Consider the following 19,002-nt stretch of genomic DNA (forward strand, 5'->3'; position numbering starts at 1 on the left):
AGTCGTCCCAAGTCAGATTCTTCCTTCCACTAGAGAAGTTAATAACTTCTGACAAAAATCACAACTCTTTCTATAATTATTTTACAACTCTTTCAAAGATTGGGGGTGTTTCGGATTTAAAACTCACTTCAATTTATCTCATTTTATCATTATAATTTTTTTAAATTTTTACACAAAATATAATAAATAATTTAACTTTTTTAAATCTCAAAACAATAATAATTTTAAAAAATAATATTCTCACAATATTTTATTCTATTATTCACAAACCATTTTAACTTATTTTTGAATCCAAACTACCCTAAGATGAAGATACAAAATCTGAAATTCAGATCAAATGAAAAACCCAATTTTCTCAAAAAAATATTTTAAACGAAATGACATTGCCACATTTATCGGTTGTAAAATAGTTTTCTTTTAATTTATTTTCATGATTCTCTAAATATAATTTCTTTAAATAAAAACAAATAGAAACTTATCTCTGATTGAAGAAGACATATATGTATGAATGTGTACCTATGTATTCTTTTTACAACGACTTTATAGCTTTATGTTTAGTTTATCCTAGTTTTATTTTTCACGATGTCCTTTTAATAGTCTGTTCAAATATACCGCATTTCATTTTTTGATTTTTTTTTTATATTTTTTTAATATATTTAAATATTTTTAAAAAATAAAAAATATATCAATATATTTAAAATTATTTCTTTTATTATTAAATAAAAAAAATTTGCGGTCAAATAGAGCCGTACATCTGGGACGGCAGAGTAGTCTTTTTATTTTTCTTTTGGGGGGGCATGTCATGTGTTTTAGTTCTCTCCTCTTAAAACAATTGACAAAGCATAATGGCCTTTTCTTTTCTTGGCAACGAAGCATTTGCTTTTGATCTACGCAATCCCACAAAGCACCACCGTCTTCCGGATGGAAAAAGAAAAAAAGAAAAGTCATTTAGTGGACTTGTAATGATTTTTTAAAACTAGATTTTATGAAATTAAATTAATTTCCTCAAATTAATTCTTAAAAATGTATGAGTATTAATGCTGTGTATTAATCATATCGTTCAAAATTTAGTTTTTTATATATAAATTTTTTATAAAAAGAATTCGCGAGACATTGGATCTATAACTACAAATATTCTTTATCAAAATATATATAGTCTGTATTTTATAATTTTTTTAAAATAAAAATTATAATAATATTAAAAATTACTTACTTAATCATTAAAAAAAACCAACAATTAAGATTGAGTCGAACTATTACGATAAAGTTGTCAGTTCAAACTTATCGCTTTCAGTTTTTGGTTTTTTTATTTTATTTTATTTTATTATATATATTTTTAATATATTTAAATATTTAAAAAAAAATCAATACACTTAAATTATTATCTTAATTATTAAATAAAATAAAATAAAAAAATTAGCAACTGGTTCATTTGAGCGGTACAGTTGAAGGCAAAATAGCTTTTTCTTTTTAGGATTTACTTTTCAACGGCTCACTTTACGAAGAGGGTGAATTATGGCCTTTGGATTATTCTTAGGGTAGTGCTACAGCCCCGCTGGGGGCTCCCCTGGGGCTAGTATTATTTAATATATATTTTATTTAAATAATTTTTATATAGATTTTTTAATATTTTTAAATATTTTTAAAAAATTAAATTAAATTAAAATATTATTAAATAAATATTTTTTTAATTCAAAAGTAAAAAAATATTTTTTTATAATTTTTTATTTTACTTCATGATTAAGAAAATATTTTTTAATAATATTATGATTTTTTAAAAATATTTAAAATAATCATATTACAGTCCCATTGGGGGCTCCCATTGAGCTTAACATGTACTTTTTTATGTGTAATTTTTTAATTTATTTTTTATATAGATTTTTTTTACATTTATAAATATTTTTAAAAAATAAAATAAATTTAAAATATTATTAAAAAATACTTCCTTAATCAGAAAGTAAAAAAAAAAACACTTCTTTAATCAGAAAGTAAAATACAAATCATTAAATATTAATTTTTATTCTACTTCATAATTAAAAAAATAATTTTAAATAATATTATAATTTTTATTTTACTTTTTAAAATATTTAAAATTATTAAAAGTATCTATATAAAAATAAATTTAAAAAATATATATAAAAAAATGCTAGAGGCCCCAGCGGAGCCCGCACGTAGCATTTTCCTTACTATAAAATATTGAAAGTAGGAAGAAAAATTTAAAAGGGCGTGCAGAATAGGCAAGCGTGTACAACTCCATGATCGGATACGAGCTCTAGGTTTTTTCATCGGAACGTCTTGCTCTTCTGCTTTACGTAGAATCCTTTTCTATGGAATCCCCGACAAATGGCAGTGGCTGTTTTCCGTCGAGCTCTGTGGACTCCACCGAAGAAGAGGTCCCTATTTTTCTTCTCCAATTCTTTCAGTTGGATTTGTTGTTTCTTATTTTTCTTACTTCTCTATGTCTTTCAGTTAGAATCTAACTTTTTTTAGATTCCTGAACTGCATGGATTGTTGAGAGTCGGAGGGTTTTGTTGGTTTTTTTATGTACCAAAACTGCGTCTAATATGCTGAAATGAAAATGGTTTTTTTTTTTTGGTTTCTTTTTGTTTTGAGGTGTTTTGCTTTGCTAGAAAACATAGAAAAGAGAAGAAACTGTGTAGTTGAATGTAGATGTTTTGAAAATCAATATTTAGTAGAGTTGAAGAGTCCACTTGGGAACGGAAATTTTAATTTATATTTATTTGGTAGAGATTTTCAATTGTGTTTTCCATTATATCATCAGGTAGTCATTTTCCCCCGAAACCCAGATGAAGGGTATTTTGTATAAAAGTGGCTCATATATGAGTTCCCAAACCATGTTAGCCAATGCGTTTTATTTTGAAACAGAGTATTTCAAAGATTCATGAATCAAATTCTAGTATTTTGGCCTTCTCTTTATACGGGCTAGCCAGGAACATTTCATATTTTCTAAGAGGGTAGGTGTATGATATTACTTGGCTATTGCAATGCAAAGGCAAAGTCTGTCTGATAGAAGAGTATGCTTTATGCTCTCAGAGCGAAAGATATATAGACTTCGAATTTCTCTCATCTCTGTGTGCCACGTGATGTGTGGAGGTTCATGGAACTGAGTGGCAGATGGTTAAATCATCCCTGCCACCTGCTTTATTTTTTAGATTATAAAGATCATGAAGTGTGTATATAGGGGGAAAACCAGTTTGAGGTTAGGTTAATATTTAGTTGACATTTTAGGAGAATGGTTAACGTCAGGTGACATGCTATACGGTATGAACAGATTTAAGGCAGTAAATAGACGCATAACCTACTTCCACTTGAATGTATTTGGTGTTTGTTTTCTTTTTACATAAAATACTACTTGGATTTCTGTGTGATGTTTATATTTTCGCTTGAAGTCTCTCCATGAGCCAAATATAATTTTCATATGTTGTGTTGTGTCTCGTAACACATGACATAAAGCTGCTGCTAAGTTTGGCTTCCTAGGTTTGTCAGATACCTATTAAAGACGTGTTTTGTGTTCCTGTTAAGCTCCGATCAACCTTCTATTATCGTTGTCACAGGAGCTTCAGCAGTATACAGTATATCCTTCCCTCCCCCCCCCAAAAACAGAAGAAAATCCTCAATAGCGTCTTGCCATTTTGAAGTTGCATAAAAAAGAAATCACTGCTATACAATTTTTGAGTGCTCTCAATAAATTATATTGGCTTTTGGTCACAGATAAGCATATACTTGAAGACAATAAATACAATATCTTTAAAAGTTAAAAGATATGAGACAATTAGCAATCTCAAATCAATGATATGCGAGAAGGCAGGCATTTCAGAGAATGTCCAGGAGCTCTTTTTTGTTGGTAATCAGCTCAAGAACGACCGGAGGCTAGTTGATTATGGTATCCCGCAAGGCTCCACTCTCCACCTTGTTCTCCAGAATCTAGTTGCAATGAGAATATATGTTAAAATACCATCAGCTCAGAAAATCATTGCAGTTGATTTAAGGACTTATGATACTATCCAAAACGTCAAATCAATCATTCAAGCGAAGGAGGGGATTCAACCAGATCGGTACACTCTTATCCACAATGGAAAAGTACTTGAGGATGACAGGATCCTAGCTGCACTCAATATTCCAAATGAGTCAACCATTCATTTGATCTTTAATACGAAAGATGTCATACCAATTTTTGTCAGAACAGTGACTGGAGAGATTTTGAAACTCAAAGCTAAAGTTTTGTATACAGTCCATGATGTCAAGGCAATAATTGAGAGCATGACAGGTTTCCTGGTGAATGATTTGGATCTGATCTATGCAGGAAAGCGAGTCGAGGATTCCAAGACATTGGCTTCTTATGACATCAAAGAAGAAGCCACCCTAGAGATGTTTCCTGCCATGATGCAGATATTTGTTAAGACATGGAGTGGGAAGACTATTACTCTTGATGTACAAAAAGCTAATACAATCACAGATGTCAAGGACAAGATTTTTCACAAACTGAGGATTTTAGCTGATCGCTTGAGCAATGTGAGCATTGTATTCGCTGGAAAAAGGCTTGATGAGGGCCAAGATTTAGCAAGTTATGGTGTCCAGATGCATTCCACTCTCCACATGGTCTTTTCGCCTTCAGCAAGAATCAGTCGCATGAAATTAGCTGACATCGGGAACCCGATACAAAACTTTACTACCATTCGCATTTTGAAGAGTATGATCGAGAAGAAAATGAAAGCTCCAGTGAAGGAAATCTACTTTCAGGGAAGAGCTTTGCGGGATGATCGTTCACTCGCAGATTACAGGATTAACAGTGATGCATCGGTAGAGGTTATTTTTTGAAGGATGTTAGACGTGTAATGAAATCTAAATGTGTCTGGAAAACATTAGAATAGACATGCAGTGGATTGTCTTTTAATATACCGTGTAATTCTGCAGATATAGAATATGTGACAAAAATGGAGTTGTGAAATAGATGGAATTCACATGGTTTGAAAGGCAATTTAAAGTTGGCCCAAATAGAACTTGATACTGCAGGGTCATAGAGTTACTACATGGATTATTTAGAAAATGGTCTACTCTAATTGGTAAATGAATCTCAGGGCTGTGTCGTCCTATGTGGTTTGGTTTGAAAGTATAATTTTCCTCACCGTACCACCTAATTTGTTTGGCATCGAATAAGGCATGTCTAGTTCCCCTAGTTAGAAACTTTTTTGTTTTTTTTTCCTCGAGTCATCTTTATTGTTTTTCTCTATAATATGTTCCTTACGAATTTTTCAGAGCCTGATATCAACATGCTAATTACTAAAGGAAAAAAAAAAAAAAAAACAGCAGTTTTTCATGTGCTACCCTTTTATATTGGTCAACGTTTCAGAAAGTTTCTGGAATTCGAGTTACGTTTTTATTACAGCTCTAAAATGTATCTCCAGGTGGAAAAGCTCCTCAGTCTTTTGAGCCTGCAGTGTCCGATATCATTCGTATAGGTATGGACATCAGTTCTCTTCTTTGAGTTCCCACCGCATGCAGCTTGAGAGGAACTTCTGAATTTGTAGGATATGGATATACTACCATTCGCATTTTGAAGAGGCATCCATGGAATTTGAATGTTGTTGGATTTATCGTTTTGGACATTCCATTCCATAATGCTTCTTCCTATTTCCTGGATGAGAAAGCCATGAATCTTTCGACTGCCGATCCATCATTAGCCCTTAAAAATCTAGCTACCAGCGTGAGAAGGAAACCAAAAATCCAAAGAAGAATATAATGACAAATAAGATCATTTGAGTCACATCTTCAACTAGAAGATCAGGTTAAAACCTCTAACTTACACAAATCACACTTTCCCTCTTGAGTTCCCATCAAACCCTCTACTCTTCCAAAATCTAATTTAGGCGTTTCTAAATGTTTTTCAGTCTTACACAGATCCAGAACCGGATCCCATATCTATGAAAGGGATGTCAGGTGAAGCATTATGGTCTTTTGGCCTCTGTGACTTTGATGAACCACCACCAGATGACCCCTTTGACTTCCTACGGCGAGATTGTTTGGGGACAGTAGGTAGATCTGGTGTTAGCGAGTCATTTCCAAGTTTCATATGTCTGCTCCGTCTTGCGTGTCGTGAACTGCCTGATGAATCTCGATTAGGGGAATCTGATGACACATCCGTCGAGTGGTGGCGCCTGGAGTGCTTTGGTGCATCACAACTCCATTGAGAGGAGTTAGCAGATGAGTCAGTTCCGGTTGATTTAGCATGTCGTAGCAGGGATTCTTCAATTCCAGTGCCAGTTTTTTTTATATCTATCAATAGTGGCAATAATACAACACTTGAGTGTTCTTACAGAAGATGTTCTAATAGATGATTAATCATCCTAACTAATACCAGCTCCAAATGTGTCATAGACATGATTTTAGAAGAATCAAACCTTTGGATGATAATTTATCTTCTCCAAAAGAGTCCAAAGACCTGGATGAAACTTCCCCTGAAGATTCAAACTCTCTCATCTGCACAAATCATATCATCACAATCATAGTTACCTAAACAACGCTCATAAATATGGTAGCTTGGTACGTAATCTTGGTGTCTATGAGGCTTGGCAACATTGATGAATTGGTTTACTTAATAACAAGAAATTGAGGAGGCAGAGAATTCAGAAAATGAGTGGGAGATACCCAGCTCGGCGTATTGGCAGAGGGGCCGTCCCATCCAATGTGCGCAACATGCTTTACATCAGTGGGATAACCAATTTGCATGTCCTGTTCTTTCTCATCTGCAAAATTGGCACTTTTGTCACCTCAAATCTCTTAAACCCAGATTGAGTAAATTACTCACTCATTGTTGCTGGATAAATGGAAGTGTACAAGACAATTACAATGGAAGCGCTTTGAATTTGTACACATTTTTCTCTGCAACCGCATGAAACATGGATGTGCCAACAAAAAATATAGGATTCAAAAGAGAATGCTAGTTTTGAGAAGAGCATATAAAGGATATAGAAAAATTGAAGAGTTCTTAGTTTTGAAAGCATAATAATCAAGACCAGAAGAAATTGATGATAGACCAAGTAATTTTAAACTTGTGGCAAAATAATGTAATCCATGAAAGGAAGCCTTGATTACCAAATATTTGTGAAATATATCTTAGGCCTTTCAAAAGACCCTTCACCTTCGTCGCCATTTGGGCTGAAGCACTTGGCTATATGCACCAGAAGAAACCTTACCCTGCGAAAGAGCATGAGGTGCGCGTTAATTTGGGCACCTCCTGATAAATCATGAGAAAGAAGCTTTCGACTGGGATTATGTTTTCTTTTACAAATGAGAAATGCTGGTGGGGTTTTGAGTTTTTGAATCTTCCAAAACTCTCTCAAAAAGGTTTAGATTAAAATTTAGGAATAAGGAAGAAACAGAAAAGGTTTTGTGGGGAAAGCATGCCTCGAGATCAAAAATGGAGAGATGAACAAAAATTGCTAAAAGTGCCAAATGTTGCATGCATGGGATGCTGAAATCAGATCACATCTTCCGACCGAATTTGATGACAAAAACCTCATTTCATCGGTATTACAGAGACAATCAAAATTTTCAAAGTAGTAAGAAAACCAAGAAAATATGTACTGAAAATCATTGATCTCTAGCGATATTGAATCAAGAAGAAGAGAAGAGAAAAGGAGGGGGGGACACTTATGAGGTTGAATTTGTTCGACGACGCGGTGTCGGTTTGGATTGTGATAGGTGAAATCAAAACCAGTAGCTTTAGCGGATTTTCAGGTACTAGAGCTAAGAAAATTAGAGAAAGAAAGAAGAAAAAACCATGGCCATAGGCTAAATATGGGCGGATCTCTTAAGTCTTAACGGTCATTCAGGGAGCGCGGGAAAAACGGTTGGAAGAAGGAAACGTATGGCAATTGTGGAACGACTTTTTTTTTTTTTTTTTAAGGCCTATATCAAGAATTTTGACTCGAGAGATATTTATAAATCTGTGTAAGAGCAATGCTATGTACAGTCTCCATTTTGGAGACTGCAATGTAAGTCTAGACAATTTTTTTTTTAAAATTTTTTAAAATTACAAAAATATCACTCTTAAAATAATATTTTTTCTCTTCTATTTAATTAGAATATGAGAATCCAAGAAATATGAATTTCAAGAAAAAATAATTATAAACGAAAGAGTTTTACTATCCAAGTATCATCATACAACTTATTATAGACCCATTACAGTTATCAAAACACTCATATATTTTCAACATTACTTCAATTGTGTGTTAAGTATATAACATAAGGAAGACTTTCACACATCAAGCTTTAACTGGTTCAACGGATAAGTCTTCTCTCTCGTTTTCTCTTTACTTGTGTGAGAATACAGAGGTGGAGTGCGTTATTGCCTTCTACGAAGGAAGTTACATTCGTGTAGGATGGTAGCGAATGGTGCAAACGGGGAAATAATGGAAGAATTAGAAAAGAGATGCAATCAACTGCAATTAACAAAAGAGGAAGAAGTCTCTTTGGAATTAAGTGGGAAGGAATTAGAGGATGTCCTCGAACGGTTGAAAAACGTTTGATAGGAAAAATCTGCATGGATCGAATAATCAACAAAGAAACTATTGAATCTACAATGGCCAAGATTTGGCGAGTGAGTCGGGCTACAACTTTCAAAGAAGCAGGGAAGAATGTCTTTATCATTACCTTTGCTACACATGTTGACAAACAAAGGATACTAGATGGTAAACCTTGGTTGTTTGATAATGCAGTTTTTGTTCTGCAACACTTTGAAGGTCTCACACAGGTTTCAAAGGTTAATTTTGATTATGAATGGTTTTGGGTACAAATTTTTAACTTGCCTTTAGGCTGGATGACAAGGGAGTATGGCATACAGATTGGTAGTTCTATTGGTGCTTGGAGGAGGTGGACGTTTAGGATGATGGGGTGGGATGGGGACCTTTTTAAGAGTTAAGGTGAAACTGGATTTATCTAAGCTTTTGGCTAGGGGACGAACTGTACTATAATGGATAAGAAGGAATGGCTCCCTTTGAAGTATGAAAAGTTACCCAAGTTCTGTTTTTTATGTGGTCGACTAGTTCATGGTGTTGAATCTTACCAAGAAAAAGCCAAAGGTAAATTGGGCGAGAAGATGGATGCCATGTAGTTTGGACCTTGGCTTAGAGCGGTACCAACTTTGAAGAGAAAGTTCCAGCCTCAAGATATGAAGTTATCTACAAGATGTAGTGAAGAAAAAGATGGAGTTTCCGATAGATAGCAATGGGTGGCAAGGAATAGCTCTGACATCGGTGCTAGTCTAGATTTTTCACAGTTCAATGAACCAGAACGATGGTTTTGGTTGGACAAGATGCTAGGCGAGAATGTAGGGGTGGTTGGGAAACGGAAGGAAGGTGGGGGAGAAACTATCAAAAGAGATGATGTTGTTTCTATGGCAGTTGAGGGGGAGGCAGCAGTTACACGGTTTCTCACAAATATAAAGGATAAGGCGAAATTGGACTTGACTGAGGATATGTTTCTAACTGATGGGCCCAATAAGAAGACGAGCCCAGTGTCAGTGAAGCCCATAGAAGAGGGTGTCCAAAAATATGTTGGGAAATTTGAGTATAGAAGGGAGTTGCCTCTTAATCTAACAACCATAAGTCCGTTGAGGGAGGAAAAATTGTTATAGAGGTTTGTCAGACCTTGGTCGAGGAACATGCTGCCGATTTAATTCAAGGAAGTTATGTCGTAGATTCAAACCCAGTGTTAAGGTTCCACATTGAAACAGAAGGCATTTCAGTGCAGTTGGCAGGTTTGGTGGATTCAACTGATGCTACATCCATCTAGGAGATATTGCCATCGGGCAGGTGGAAACGGCAAGCGAGGGACAAAGATGAGTGTTTTTATTCTGTTCAATTTGGGGTGGATAAAAAGAAGGTTTAAAAGGGAAAGATGGAGGTTAGGGATGCAGTGGTGTTTTAAAAAAATAGAAAGGTTCAGGGAAGAGGGCTGATATTAGAGATAATCATGAAGAGGCAGAGGCTTCTAGACAGCCCTACCTAGAGCAATGAGGATCTTAAGTTAGAACTGTCGGAGGCTTGAGAACCCTCAAACAATTTAAGACCTTTGCTTGTTAGTGAAGGAGAAGTGCCCCAATGTTGTCTTTTTTATGGAATCTAAGCTTAAATAAAAAAGACTTTAATTTCTGAAACGAAGAATTGGTTTTGAATATTATTTTGTAGTGGAATCTGTTGGAAGGAGTGGTGGGCTAGTGATGTTATGGCAATAGGCAGTACAGTTAGAAATTTTGAATTTCTCGTAGAGCCATATTAATGCTTGGGTGTGGGAAGGTAATGGGTAGTCAAGGTGGCTACTTACAAGGTTCTATGGACACCCAGAAACTTGTAAGAGAAGGGAGTCGTGGGACTTACTTGTATCGTTTAAGCCTTCAATTGAATGTGGTTGTTGTGTTCTTGGAGATTTTAATGAGATTGTATCACAAGATGAGAAACAATGGGGTGTCAAAGAGCAGAATCTCAAATGGAGGCTTTTAGGGATGTTTGATTTAGAAGTTAGTTATTTGATGTTGGCTGGTCCAAGGAAAACATTACCTGGAGTAATAATCATATGGGTCACTCTCATACTAAAGAGAGGCTAGATAAGGTGGTAGCAGATGTTCCATAGTCTGAACTTTATGGTGAAGTAAGTGTGGAGAGTTTGGTGGCAAGAACTTCTGACCACAAGCCACTAATTTGTCAGTTTCATACAATTACTGATAAACTATGCTTAAGGCGGAATAAATTCAAGTATGAGGTAGTTTGGGCTTTGGAGGAGGATTGTGGGCAAATTATTGGTGATGAGTGACAAGGGACTTCACACAATTATGATGCTATAGGTGTTGTGCTAAGTGGTATGAATAGGTGTCAAAAAGGGTTAACAAAATGGAATAAGGCACATTTCAGAAATAGAAATCAAGATCTAATATTGAAAGCTGAAGATCTTAAGATGTTAGAAGAAACAATAATGCAAGAAATTGGGTGGAAATCAAGAGAGTAAGGAAAGCTATTAATATTATGCTGGAACAAGAAGACTGGAAGTGGAGACAAAGGGCTAAAACATACTGGTATCGGTTGGGAGATCAAAACACTAAATACTTCCATGCATGTGCAAATCAGAGACAAAGGAGAAATATGATCAAGTCTATTTCAGATTCTAATGGAAGAGTACTAACAGATCTACATGAAATAGGAAGGGCTATTGTTAATCATTTTGAAACTGTTTTTACTTCCAGTAATCCAACACTCGCTAATATGGAGGGTTTTGCAAGCAAGTCAAAGAAAAGTTACAATTCAAATGAATGATGAATTGTGCAAGGATATCTCTATAACAAAAGTTGAAGAAGCCTTGAAACAGGTGTCTCCACTGAAATCTCATGGGCCAGATGGGTTCGGTGTTGGATTCTTTCAAGATCATTAGAGCATTGTTAGATCTGAGGTTTGCAAAGTTGTTCAAGAATTTTTTTTAATAACACATCTGGGTATGATGCTTTAAATTTCACTTTTATAGCATTGATTCCAAAGGTAACTAATCATCTGTCTGTGCATGAGCATAAGCCTATAAGTTTATGTAATGTGCTATATAAAATTATTGCCAAGATCTTAGCAAACAGGCAGAAGAGAGTTCTTCCTGTGATTATATGAAATACCCAAAGTGCTTTTATACCTGATAGGTTAATCACGGATAATATTATGGTAGCTTATGAAGTGTTGCATACTATGAAGACCAGACAAAAGGGAGTGATGGGAAGTATGGCTTTGAAATTAGATATGTCCAAAGCTTATGAAAGGATTGAGTGGTGTTTTTTGGAGGCAAGGATGGTGAAGATGGGTTTTCATGTGAAGTGGATTTATGTGATTATGAGGTGTGTTAGATCAGTTTCATATTCAGTTTTGGTTAATGGTATGCCTAGTGAAAAGTTTTTTCCAAAACGAGTGCTTCGACAAGGGGATCCACTATCTCCCTATTTGTTTATACTTTGTGCAGAAGGATTAAACTCTCTATTACAGTTAGCTGAAAGAAATAGGGAGATAAAGGGGTGGCAATGGCAAGAGGTGGGCCTAGAGTAAATCATTTATTGTTTGCGGACGATTGTGCTATCTTTTGTAGGGCTCAGAGGTCTGATTGGAAGAAACTTTAGTCCATTTTGCAACTTTATGAAAGATCCTCAGGGCAAGTTCTTAATAGCCACAAAAATTCCATTTTTTCAGTTCTAACACATCAAAAAATTTTAAAGGGTACATCATGGAGGAATTTGGTGGAGAAGCTTGTGGAACTTATGAAAAGTACTTGGGTCTTCCAGCCATGGTTGGTAAATCCAAATATAATATTTTTAGGGGGATAAAGGACAAAGTTTGGTGCAAAATTCAAAATTGGAAAAATAATTTATTATATAAAGCCGGAAAGGAAGTCCTTATTAAATCAATTTTGCAGGCAATCCCAACTTATACAATGTCAGTGTTTATGCTGCCACGAAATCTATGTAGAGAGATCACTACTTTGCTGGCAAAATTTTGGTAGGATAAAAACAAGAAGGAAATAGGTATTCATTAGAGTAAGTGGAGTAAGTTAGGGTCTTCAAAATCGAGAGGGTGTCTAGGATTTAGGGACATTGAAGACTTTAACATGGCTTTGCTTGCAAGACAGAGCTGGAGATTTTTACAGAAACCTAACACCTTGGTAGCTAGAGTGTACAAAGCCAAATATTTCAAACATGTTCAACTGCTAGATGCTAGGTTGGGACAGCAACATTTTCTAGTCTGGAAAAGCATTTGGAGGTCTTTTAGTCTGTTGAAAGAATGGTTGATTTGGAGAGTTGGGAATGGTAAACTAATTAAAATTTTGGGGGATAAATGGATACTACCATCTTCCTTCGCTATTCAATCTACAGTTAAGTTTTTGAATCCTAATGCACATGTGGATAGTTTGATCACAGAAGATTCACAAACTTGAGATGAGGATGTCATTGAAGCTGTTTTTAATCTGGAAGAGTCTCAACTTATTTGTTCCTTACCACTAAGTAAACTGGGAGGGGAGGACAGATTGATATGGAATTGCACCAGAAATGGGGTTTTCAGTGTGAAGAGTGTGTATAATTTGGCTCAAACTATGAAGAAAATGGATAAAGGGGAAAATTCTATGTGCAGAGAAATGGGTGATTTTTGGAAGAATCTATGGTATATGAATGTGGCCCTTGCAGTGAAATTTTTCTTATGGAAAGCTGCAAATGATATATTACCTACAAGATCAAACTTATATAGTCAAAAGGTTACTGATTCACCACACTGTAGGATATGTATGAGGGAAGTAGAAACTGTGATGCATGCAATCTGGTCTTGTCCTGCTGCAGGAGATGTATAGGCAGATAATGGTAGCCTTATCCACAAGATGGCTAGTCAAGGTGAAGATTTCATGGAGCTTTGGAGAATTATGTCTAGTACATTGAAGATGGAACAACTTGAGGTGACAACCACAATTATGAAAGGGATCTGGTTTAGAAGAAATAGATATTTATTTGAAGATTTTTTTTTAAGCCCCAGCTTGGTGATGAGAGCTGCACTAAATTCTTTGATGGATTATAAAGAGGCTCAAGAGGCTCAGGTGCTGAAGAAGATGACTAGAAGTACTTAAGAAAGGGCAATAGCTTGTACCTGAAGATGGTGTCTACAAAGCAAACTTTGATGTTGCAGTGCAGCGTAAGGAGAACAAGATAGGCATTGGTATCATCATCAGAGATAGCAAAGGAGAGTTTATGGCCTCAGCATATGCACAACAATCTGGTGGATACCAACCTGTTGTAGCTGAATGTTTGGCTATGTGGCAGGCTGTTAAATTGTGTTTAAAGCTAGGTTTTTCAAAAGTGAAGGGGATGCTCTTTCAGTGATTAATGCTATAAGCCAAGAGGGACTTAATATGGCGTATTATGGACAGCTTGTGGAAGATATCAAAGGGGTTGTTAGATCCAAAACAGGATGGTATGTTAAGTTTGTTCATAGAGAATGTAATGAATTGGCTCACTGCTTAGCTAAGATGGCTATGGGAAAACAGGGTTTTCCTTGTTGAATTGAAGATGTTCATCAATCTATTCAAAGTCTAGTGTTGAAAGAACAATCTTGTAATAGTTCTAATTAATGATATGATCTGTGTTCCTTTCAAAAAGGAAGACTTTCACACATATTTCCCCAATTCCTAGATAGGTTTAGATGACCGTTTGTACGAAACGCTAAGCATGGATCTTCTACACAGATGTGAATGTGCTACTCTAGCACCTGGGCTAAATGTCTATTTGAAATTGCATTAAGGGCAATAAAAAGTATTTAAATAGCCTCAAAAAGCTCTTTACTGATGAAATTAGATTGTTTAGTTATTACTTATTAAACTACTTTTTAATCTAAAAAAACTAAAAAATACTGTTAAAGAAAATTTCTTCAAACACAATTTTTTGGATAATGTATAACGTAGTTTCAATTTTAAAGAAGACTATTATATAGTGAAAATATCTTTACAACTTTAAGATAATTACATCATTGTCTTGTGATCTTATCACAAGCACGATACTACCTCAAATGACCTTTTATGTCATTTATAACTCAAAAGCCAATTTTTTATATTGTTTCCTAATAAATATAACATGTTTAAAAGTGGTTTAGACATATAGTTACCAAATAGTAAATAACTTTTTCAATATACTAGTGTGTTTGGTTGTTGAATCCATTTCAACTTATCTCAAACTAATCGTTGATGTGACTCATTACTTTTTCAACTTCTCATAAAAATAGTTAAACTCATCTCAACCTAAAAAGTTAAACCCATCTCAATGGGATCCACAAAATACTACCATTCACAACTCAACTCTTCATCTCAATATCTAAACGCAGCAGTAAATCTTCATGCCACTCTTAAGTACATACTGAATTTCTAGAGAATCGTTCAAAGAAAAATTAATGTTAAAAAAAAAATACAAGATTCAAAGGAGTAATTTGCGTAATGGTTTGAAGTAACTTATTAGTAATTACTTCCCCGCCTGCCCCAATTAAAAAAAAAACTACTTGGAATTTATGAAGTCTTAAACTTTAGAACCCAAGACAAATTATCCAATAACTAAAAGAAAAGGATGGTAAACAAGACAGGGTAGCCTGAAGCAAGAGCCACTCATCCAGAGACATTTTCCTCATGAAGCCTTCAGATCGTCCAAGCCAACACTAGCCTGTGTCAAGAGAGGAACTTTCATGAGCCTCTATAGCTATCTAAAATTCGTAGTAATCTTTTTTTGTGAAAAAATCATGGTTATTAAAATTCAATGCCACCATTGATGCTCAAAATTCTGTCCCTCTCGGCCCCATTAATTTAGACCCATCCCTCAAAATTCTCAATCTCACAGTTGCTTTCTTCCTTTATCCAGAAGAAGCTTGAACATCGTTTCAAAAGTTACTAAGGATATTATGACCAGCCTCATCACTAAGGATTCTTTTTTCCTCTACCTTCTTCTCAAGTTTTTACAATCAGTCACAAACCACAAATTTTGCAAACAAAATATGGCGAGGCTCAAAGCAACAATTCCAATGTTACAAGACATCTTACCAGAAACTTGTGATTCTCTTCAAGAAGAGGGGAAAAACTTGTGCAAAATTTCTCTATGTCAGCATAAATATCACCGCTGCCCCCTAGCACCTCCATGAACTTCTTTCTATCTGGAGCAAGTTTCATTGCAACCTGCAAAGTATTTAATAAGTCAAAACGAAATTACTCCTGTTAGCTAATATGTAATTCAAAATGTCTGAATTAAAGGTCAGACCAAACAAAGAAAAAAGTCTGCAAAGGAAAATCAGAACTTATTCTAAGAATCCGAGTGAATTTTCCATTTCCATCAATAATTTAAGAATTATTGGGGTGAGGGGGTGGGCATTGAAGACATTACAGTGAAACTTGAACCAGCAAGCCAGCCATGCCATTTCTTCAGGGTCTTTCCATAGGCATCTGCACAGGCCTGTGACATTGTCCAATCCTTGTGCTCAAGTAAGTTGTGAAACAAAGCCACCAAGAAATCCATTGCTCTGAAGATTTATTGTATTAACATCATAAGTACAAAGGAATCACATTTTCAAAGCAAATAAACGATAAACATTCCCGATAACAACATTATTAAGCATTACATTTCTCATTTAAGCCAATACTCTTTGGTTAGAACATGATTACAATTTTATCACTAAGGAAAATTACAACTTGCTGTCAGATTCATAGAGCACATTGACAAAGTAGACATGCAAATACCTCAAAGTGGGCAAGGACACGCATTACACAGAGAGAAAGAGAGTAATGTTCCAATGAATTTCCCTATTCTGCTTCATACCTATAAAAAAATCCATATTCTGCTTCTTTTACTTTCCTCTATTTTATTTTTGATGCAATCCATGTGTTAGATTGAGTTTAGTGATATCTTTGAAGTACTTTTCTGGAGATTGAATGCTATAATTTTCCAAATAAATTATTTTTTTCTAACCCTATGACATACTACAGTTAGCATCATTTACCTTGTCAACCAAAGAAGTCCGTTGGTGCAACTGGATGATGCTTTTGCTGTTTTAGCTTCAACCTCTGCTCTCACCATGTTATACAAGTGGTTGAAGTCGGATGGATTTGACGAATGTTTAGATTCCAATCTCTACAAGAAAAAATATCACAGGCGGAATGGGAACACAAAAAATACTTTTAAGTATATATTTTAAAAATTAAAAAAAAATATTTAGAAAATAGAAATTTAAAAAATCTTTTTTTTCAGTTTTTTGGGAAAATCATTTTTTTAGTTTTTAAAAATTTTTAAAGTAATTTTTGAATTTTTAAAATTTTATCAAGGGTATTTATGTCAAGTTTTTATACAGGGTTACATTGCAATTTTTTGTTAGTTTGAAAGGCAATTGCCAAAATTGATAGTTTAAAGGGTGATTGCAAATTAAGTGGTAGTTTGAGGGGGCATTGTGTATTTATCTCAGATTATACTATTCAACTCATTTTGATGTACTTTGGAAGATCACTTTTATTTATACATGTTTAATAACATAACAGTGATATCCAACATTACACAAACAAATTTACTAGTTAAGCTAGAACTAGATAAGCAAAAGTAACTCAATAAAAATATTTAGCTCACTAGCAGAAATAGAAGTACAGCTCACAATCTCCATCTTCACAGCTTCTTACAGTTTAATATCACAGACATGCATTGTATGACATATCATAAAGACATCTTCACAAGCAAGAGAAAATAATTTGTCTCAAACACAAACTAGTGAGCTTGACTGTGGAAAATACACAATGAGGACATCTTACCGATATGTTTCCTCCAATATCAGATTTAACAAGGATCATAGAAGCTCCAAACTTATCTGCCATCAGAAAGAATTAATTAATAAAGTAATTAATCAAGGAAACAAGCCCAGATTAGCATGCTGTAATATTGATATTTTACAACAATACTTTATTACTATATCATGAAAAAACACTAACACCATAACATTGAGTGAAAATCGCATGGGGCGTGAAGTTGCACAAGTTCATATTCTAGAATAGTCACGGTACCTAATTCAAATCGAGGATGGGTTTTGAAAGTTTGAAAACCCGGCTACAATGGATTAGCAACATTTAAGACCAAGTATGCATTTGCCACAGTATCCATGAGGACGCTGCCGCCGATGGATATAGTTTCATGATCCATCCATTACTGTATTCAAATAATGGAGGCAAGAGAATGCACCTATTACAGGCAGTATGTGCTTGCAGACTTCCAAGAAAGGAGTGGTTAGCATGTCCCCCTCCTCAAGCTTCACATGCTGTATTCCTTCCAAAGCGGGAGTGAACGCTGTTCCCTCCATTTCTATGCTCTACTGCATAAAGCACCCGAAGTAAATAAATTTGTCTCAGATTTCAGAGTGAAAGAGGGAAAAAAATTATCAAGCGAGGTTAAAAGTGTTAAAATTCATAAACTCAATTTTTTGAAAATAAAGCTTAAAGATGGGAAATTAACCAATCCCTATCAATACTAGCTGAATTATACCCGTTTATATACTGGGAAAAATTATATACATATTTTTCAATATCTCATACATGGAAATGAATCAATCCATGCGAAGTATATAATTCAAAGCTATAATCACAAGTGAAGCATCTCATTATGAAACACACACGCATTTGACAGGCATCAGGATATAAGATCTTCCCATATTTCGTACATCGTATAAATCTCAAACAGAGAGAGAGGAAAGCAATTCGATCAGATCCACCAACAATCACAAGGATCGGAAAAGCAACAAATTTGGAGAGGAGGGGGGGGATCCAAATGTAAATGGATATTGTGGATAAAATTCGTGCGATTCAGGAGCTCGGAGACGCTTACTGAGCTGCTTAAAGGCGATCTGAACTGCAGAGAGAGAAACAACAATGAATTCGGTAAGAGAAAAAAGCAAAATAGAGTAGAGGAAAGTGAAGGTTGGATCCGACAGAGGAACGAACCTTTTGGTGATGATGATCAATGGTCGGAGACTGACTGATCGACAACGCATCAGATTCGATCCGTTAACGATTGAGCTTTTTTATTTTTTTGGTGGGACGCGAATTGACGCTGCACTTTACTAATGGCAATCGGAGGAAGCGAGAAACGGCTCCCGTCGGTGACTCCGTTTGATTCCGTTTCCAACGGATTACTAGGCTTTTATTTTTTAGTTCTTTTTACTCGTAATTCGTAAAGCACACTATTCTACACTTATTCTGTATGACAAGATTACAAAAAAATGTAAATCTATAATTATTTTTTACTTTACATATTAGTATAACAAAATTAATTAATTTTCACCTCCAACAATTAAAAGTGAAAATTTTCATTTATTTAAAGGTTGAAATATCAATTATAAATAAAAATTATTATATATATAAATAGATTATATAAAATAAATTTATAAATTGATATGATTTCATGGGATCTATTAG

General features: G+C 34.7%; 3 protein-coding genes across 7 annotated transcripts; 1 reads left to right on the top strand and 2 right to left on the bottom strand.

The window, feature by feature from the left end:
- Window positions 1-2,218: 2,218 nt before the first annotated feature.
- LOC108991210 (polyubiquitin 11-like) lies at window positions 2,219-5,131 on the top strand. Its single transcript, XM_035691976.1, has 2 exons — window positions 2,219-2,393; window positions 3,733-5,131. The coding sequence occupies exons 1-2, from the start codon at window positions 2,328-2,330 to the stop codon at window positions 4,837-4,839; spliced, it is 1,173 nt and encodes a 390-aa protein (XP_035547869.1). The 5' UTR covers window positions 2,219-2,327; the 3' UTR covers window positions 4,840-5,131.
- A 607-nt stretch (window positions 5,132-5,738) lies between these two features.
- Window positions 5,739-7,655, bottom strand: LOC108991211 (CRIB domain-containing protein RIC7). The gene is made up of 4 exons (XM_018965389.2): window positions 7,114-7,655; window positions 6,667-6,764; window positions 6,420-6,498; window positions 5,739-6,294 (listed from the first exon to the last, which is right to left on the bottom strand). Exons 1-4 carry the CDS (start codon window positions 7,169-7,171, stop codon window positions 5,912-5,914), a joined length of 618 nt encoding a protein of 205 aa, XP_018820934.1. The 5' UTR covers window positions 7,172-7,655; the 3' UTR covers window positions 5,739-5,911.
- Window positions 7,656-14,842: 7,187 nt separating this feature from the next.
- Window positions 14,843-18,733, bottom strand: LOC108991212 (glycolipid transfer protein 1-like). Of its 5 annotated transcripts, none has more exons than XM_018965392.2 (8): window positions 18,529-18,733; window positions 18,249-18,436; window positions 17,774-17,903; window positions 17,350-17,405; window positions 16,554-16,684; window positions 15,941-16,076; window positions 15,604-15,735; window positions 14,843-15,229 (listed from the first exon to the last, which is right to left on the bottom strand). In XM_018965392.2, the coding sequence occupies exons 3-8, from the start codon at window positions 17,889-17,891 to the stop codon at window positions 15,194-15,196; spliced, it is 609 nt and encodes a 202-aa protein (XP_018820937.1). In that variant the 5' UTR covers window positions 17,892-17,903; window positions 18,249-18,436; window positions 18,529-18,733; the 3' UTR covers window positions 14,843-15,193. The 5 variants fall into 5 exon arrangements, with proteins under 5 accessions (XP_018820937.1, XP_018820938.1, XP_018820936.1 ...); XM_018965393.2 differs by having other exon boundaries at window positions 14,858-15,229; window positions 17,774-17,900; window positions 18,413-18,436; XM_018965391.2 differs by having other exon boundaries at window positions 14,858-15,229; window positions 18,413-18,436.
- Window positions 18,734-19,002: the final 269 nt, after the last annotated feature.

This window comes from Juglans regia, chromosome 7 (genome assembly GCF_001411555.2).
Source record: "Juglans regia cultivar Chandler chromosome 7, Walnut 2.0, whole genome shotgun sequence".
In the NCBI taxonomy this organism is placed as follows: Eukaryota; Viridiplantae; Streptophyta; class Magnoliopsida; order Fagales; family Juglandaceae; genus Juglans; species Juglans regia.

Excerpts from the sequence above, each read along its gene's own strand:
- LOC108991210 (XM_035691976.1), top strand. The coding sequence starts at position 2,328 with ATGGAATCCCCGACAAATGGCAGTGGCTGTTTTCCGTCGAGCTCTGTG. Across the intron at positions 2,394-3,732 it reads TGGACTCCACCGAAGAAGAG|ATAAGCATATACTTGAAGAC; the intron begins GTCCCTATTTTT and ends TTTTGGTCACAG.
- LOC108991211 (XM_018965389.2), bottom strand. The coding sequence starts at position 7,171 with ATGGCGACGAAGGTGAAGGGTCTTTTGAAAGGCCTAAGATATATTTCA. Across the intron at positions 6,765-7,113 it reads ATATATTTCACAAATATTTG|ATGAGAAAGAACAGGACATG; the intron begins GTAATCAAGGCT and ends CCAATTTTGCAG. Across the intron at positions 6,499-6,666 it reads CTGCCAATACGCCGAGCTGG|ATGAGAGAGTTTGAATCTTC; the intron begins GTATCTCCCACT and ends TGATTTGTGCAG.
- LOC108991212 (XM_018965392.2), bottom strand. The coding sequence starts at position 17,891 with ATGGAGGGAACAGCGTTCACTCCCGCTTTGGAAGGAATACAGCATGTG. Across the intron at positions 17,406-17,773 it reads GCACATACTGCCTGTAATAG|ATAAGTTTGGAGCTTCTATG; the intron begins GTGCATTCTCTT and ends TTCTGATGGCAG. Across the intron at positions 15,230-15,603 it reads AAGAGAATCACAAGTTTCTG|GCTAGTGTTGGCTTGGACGA; the intron begins GTAAGATGTCTT and ends CTCTTGACACAG.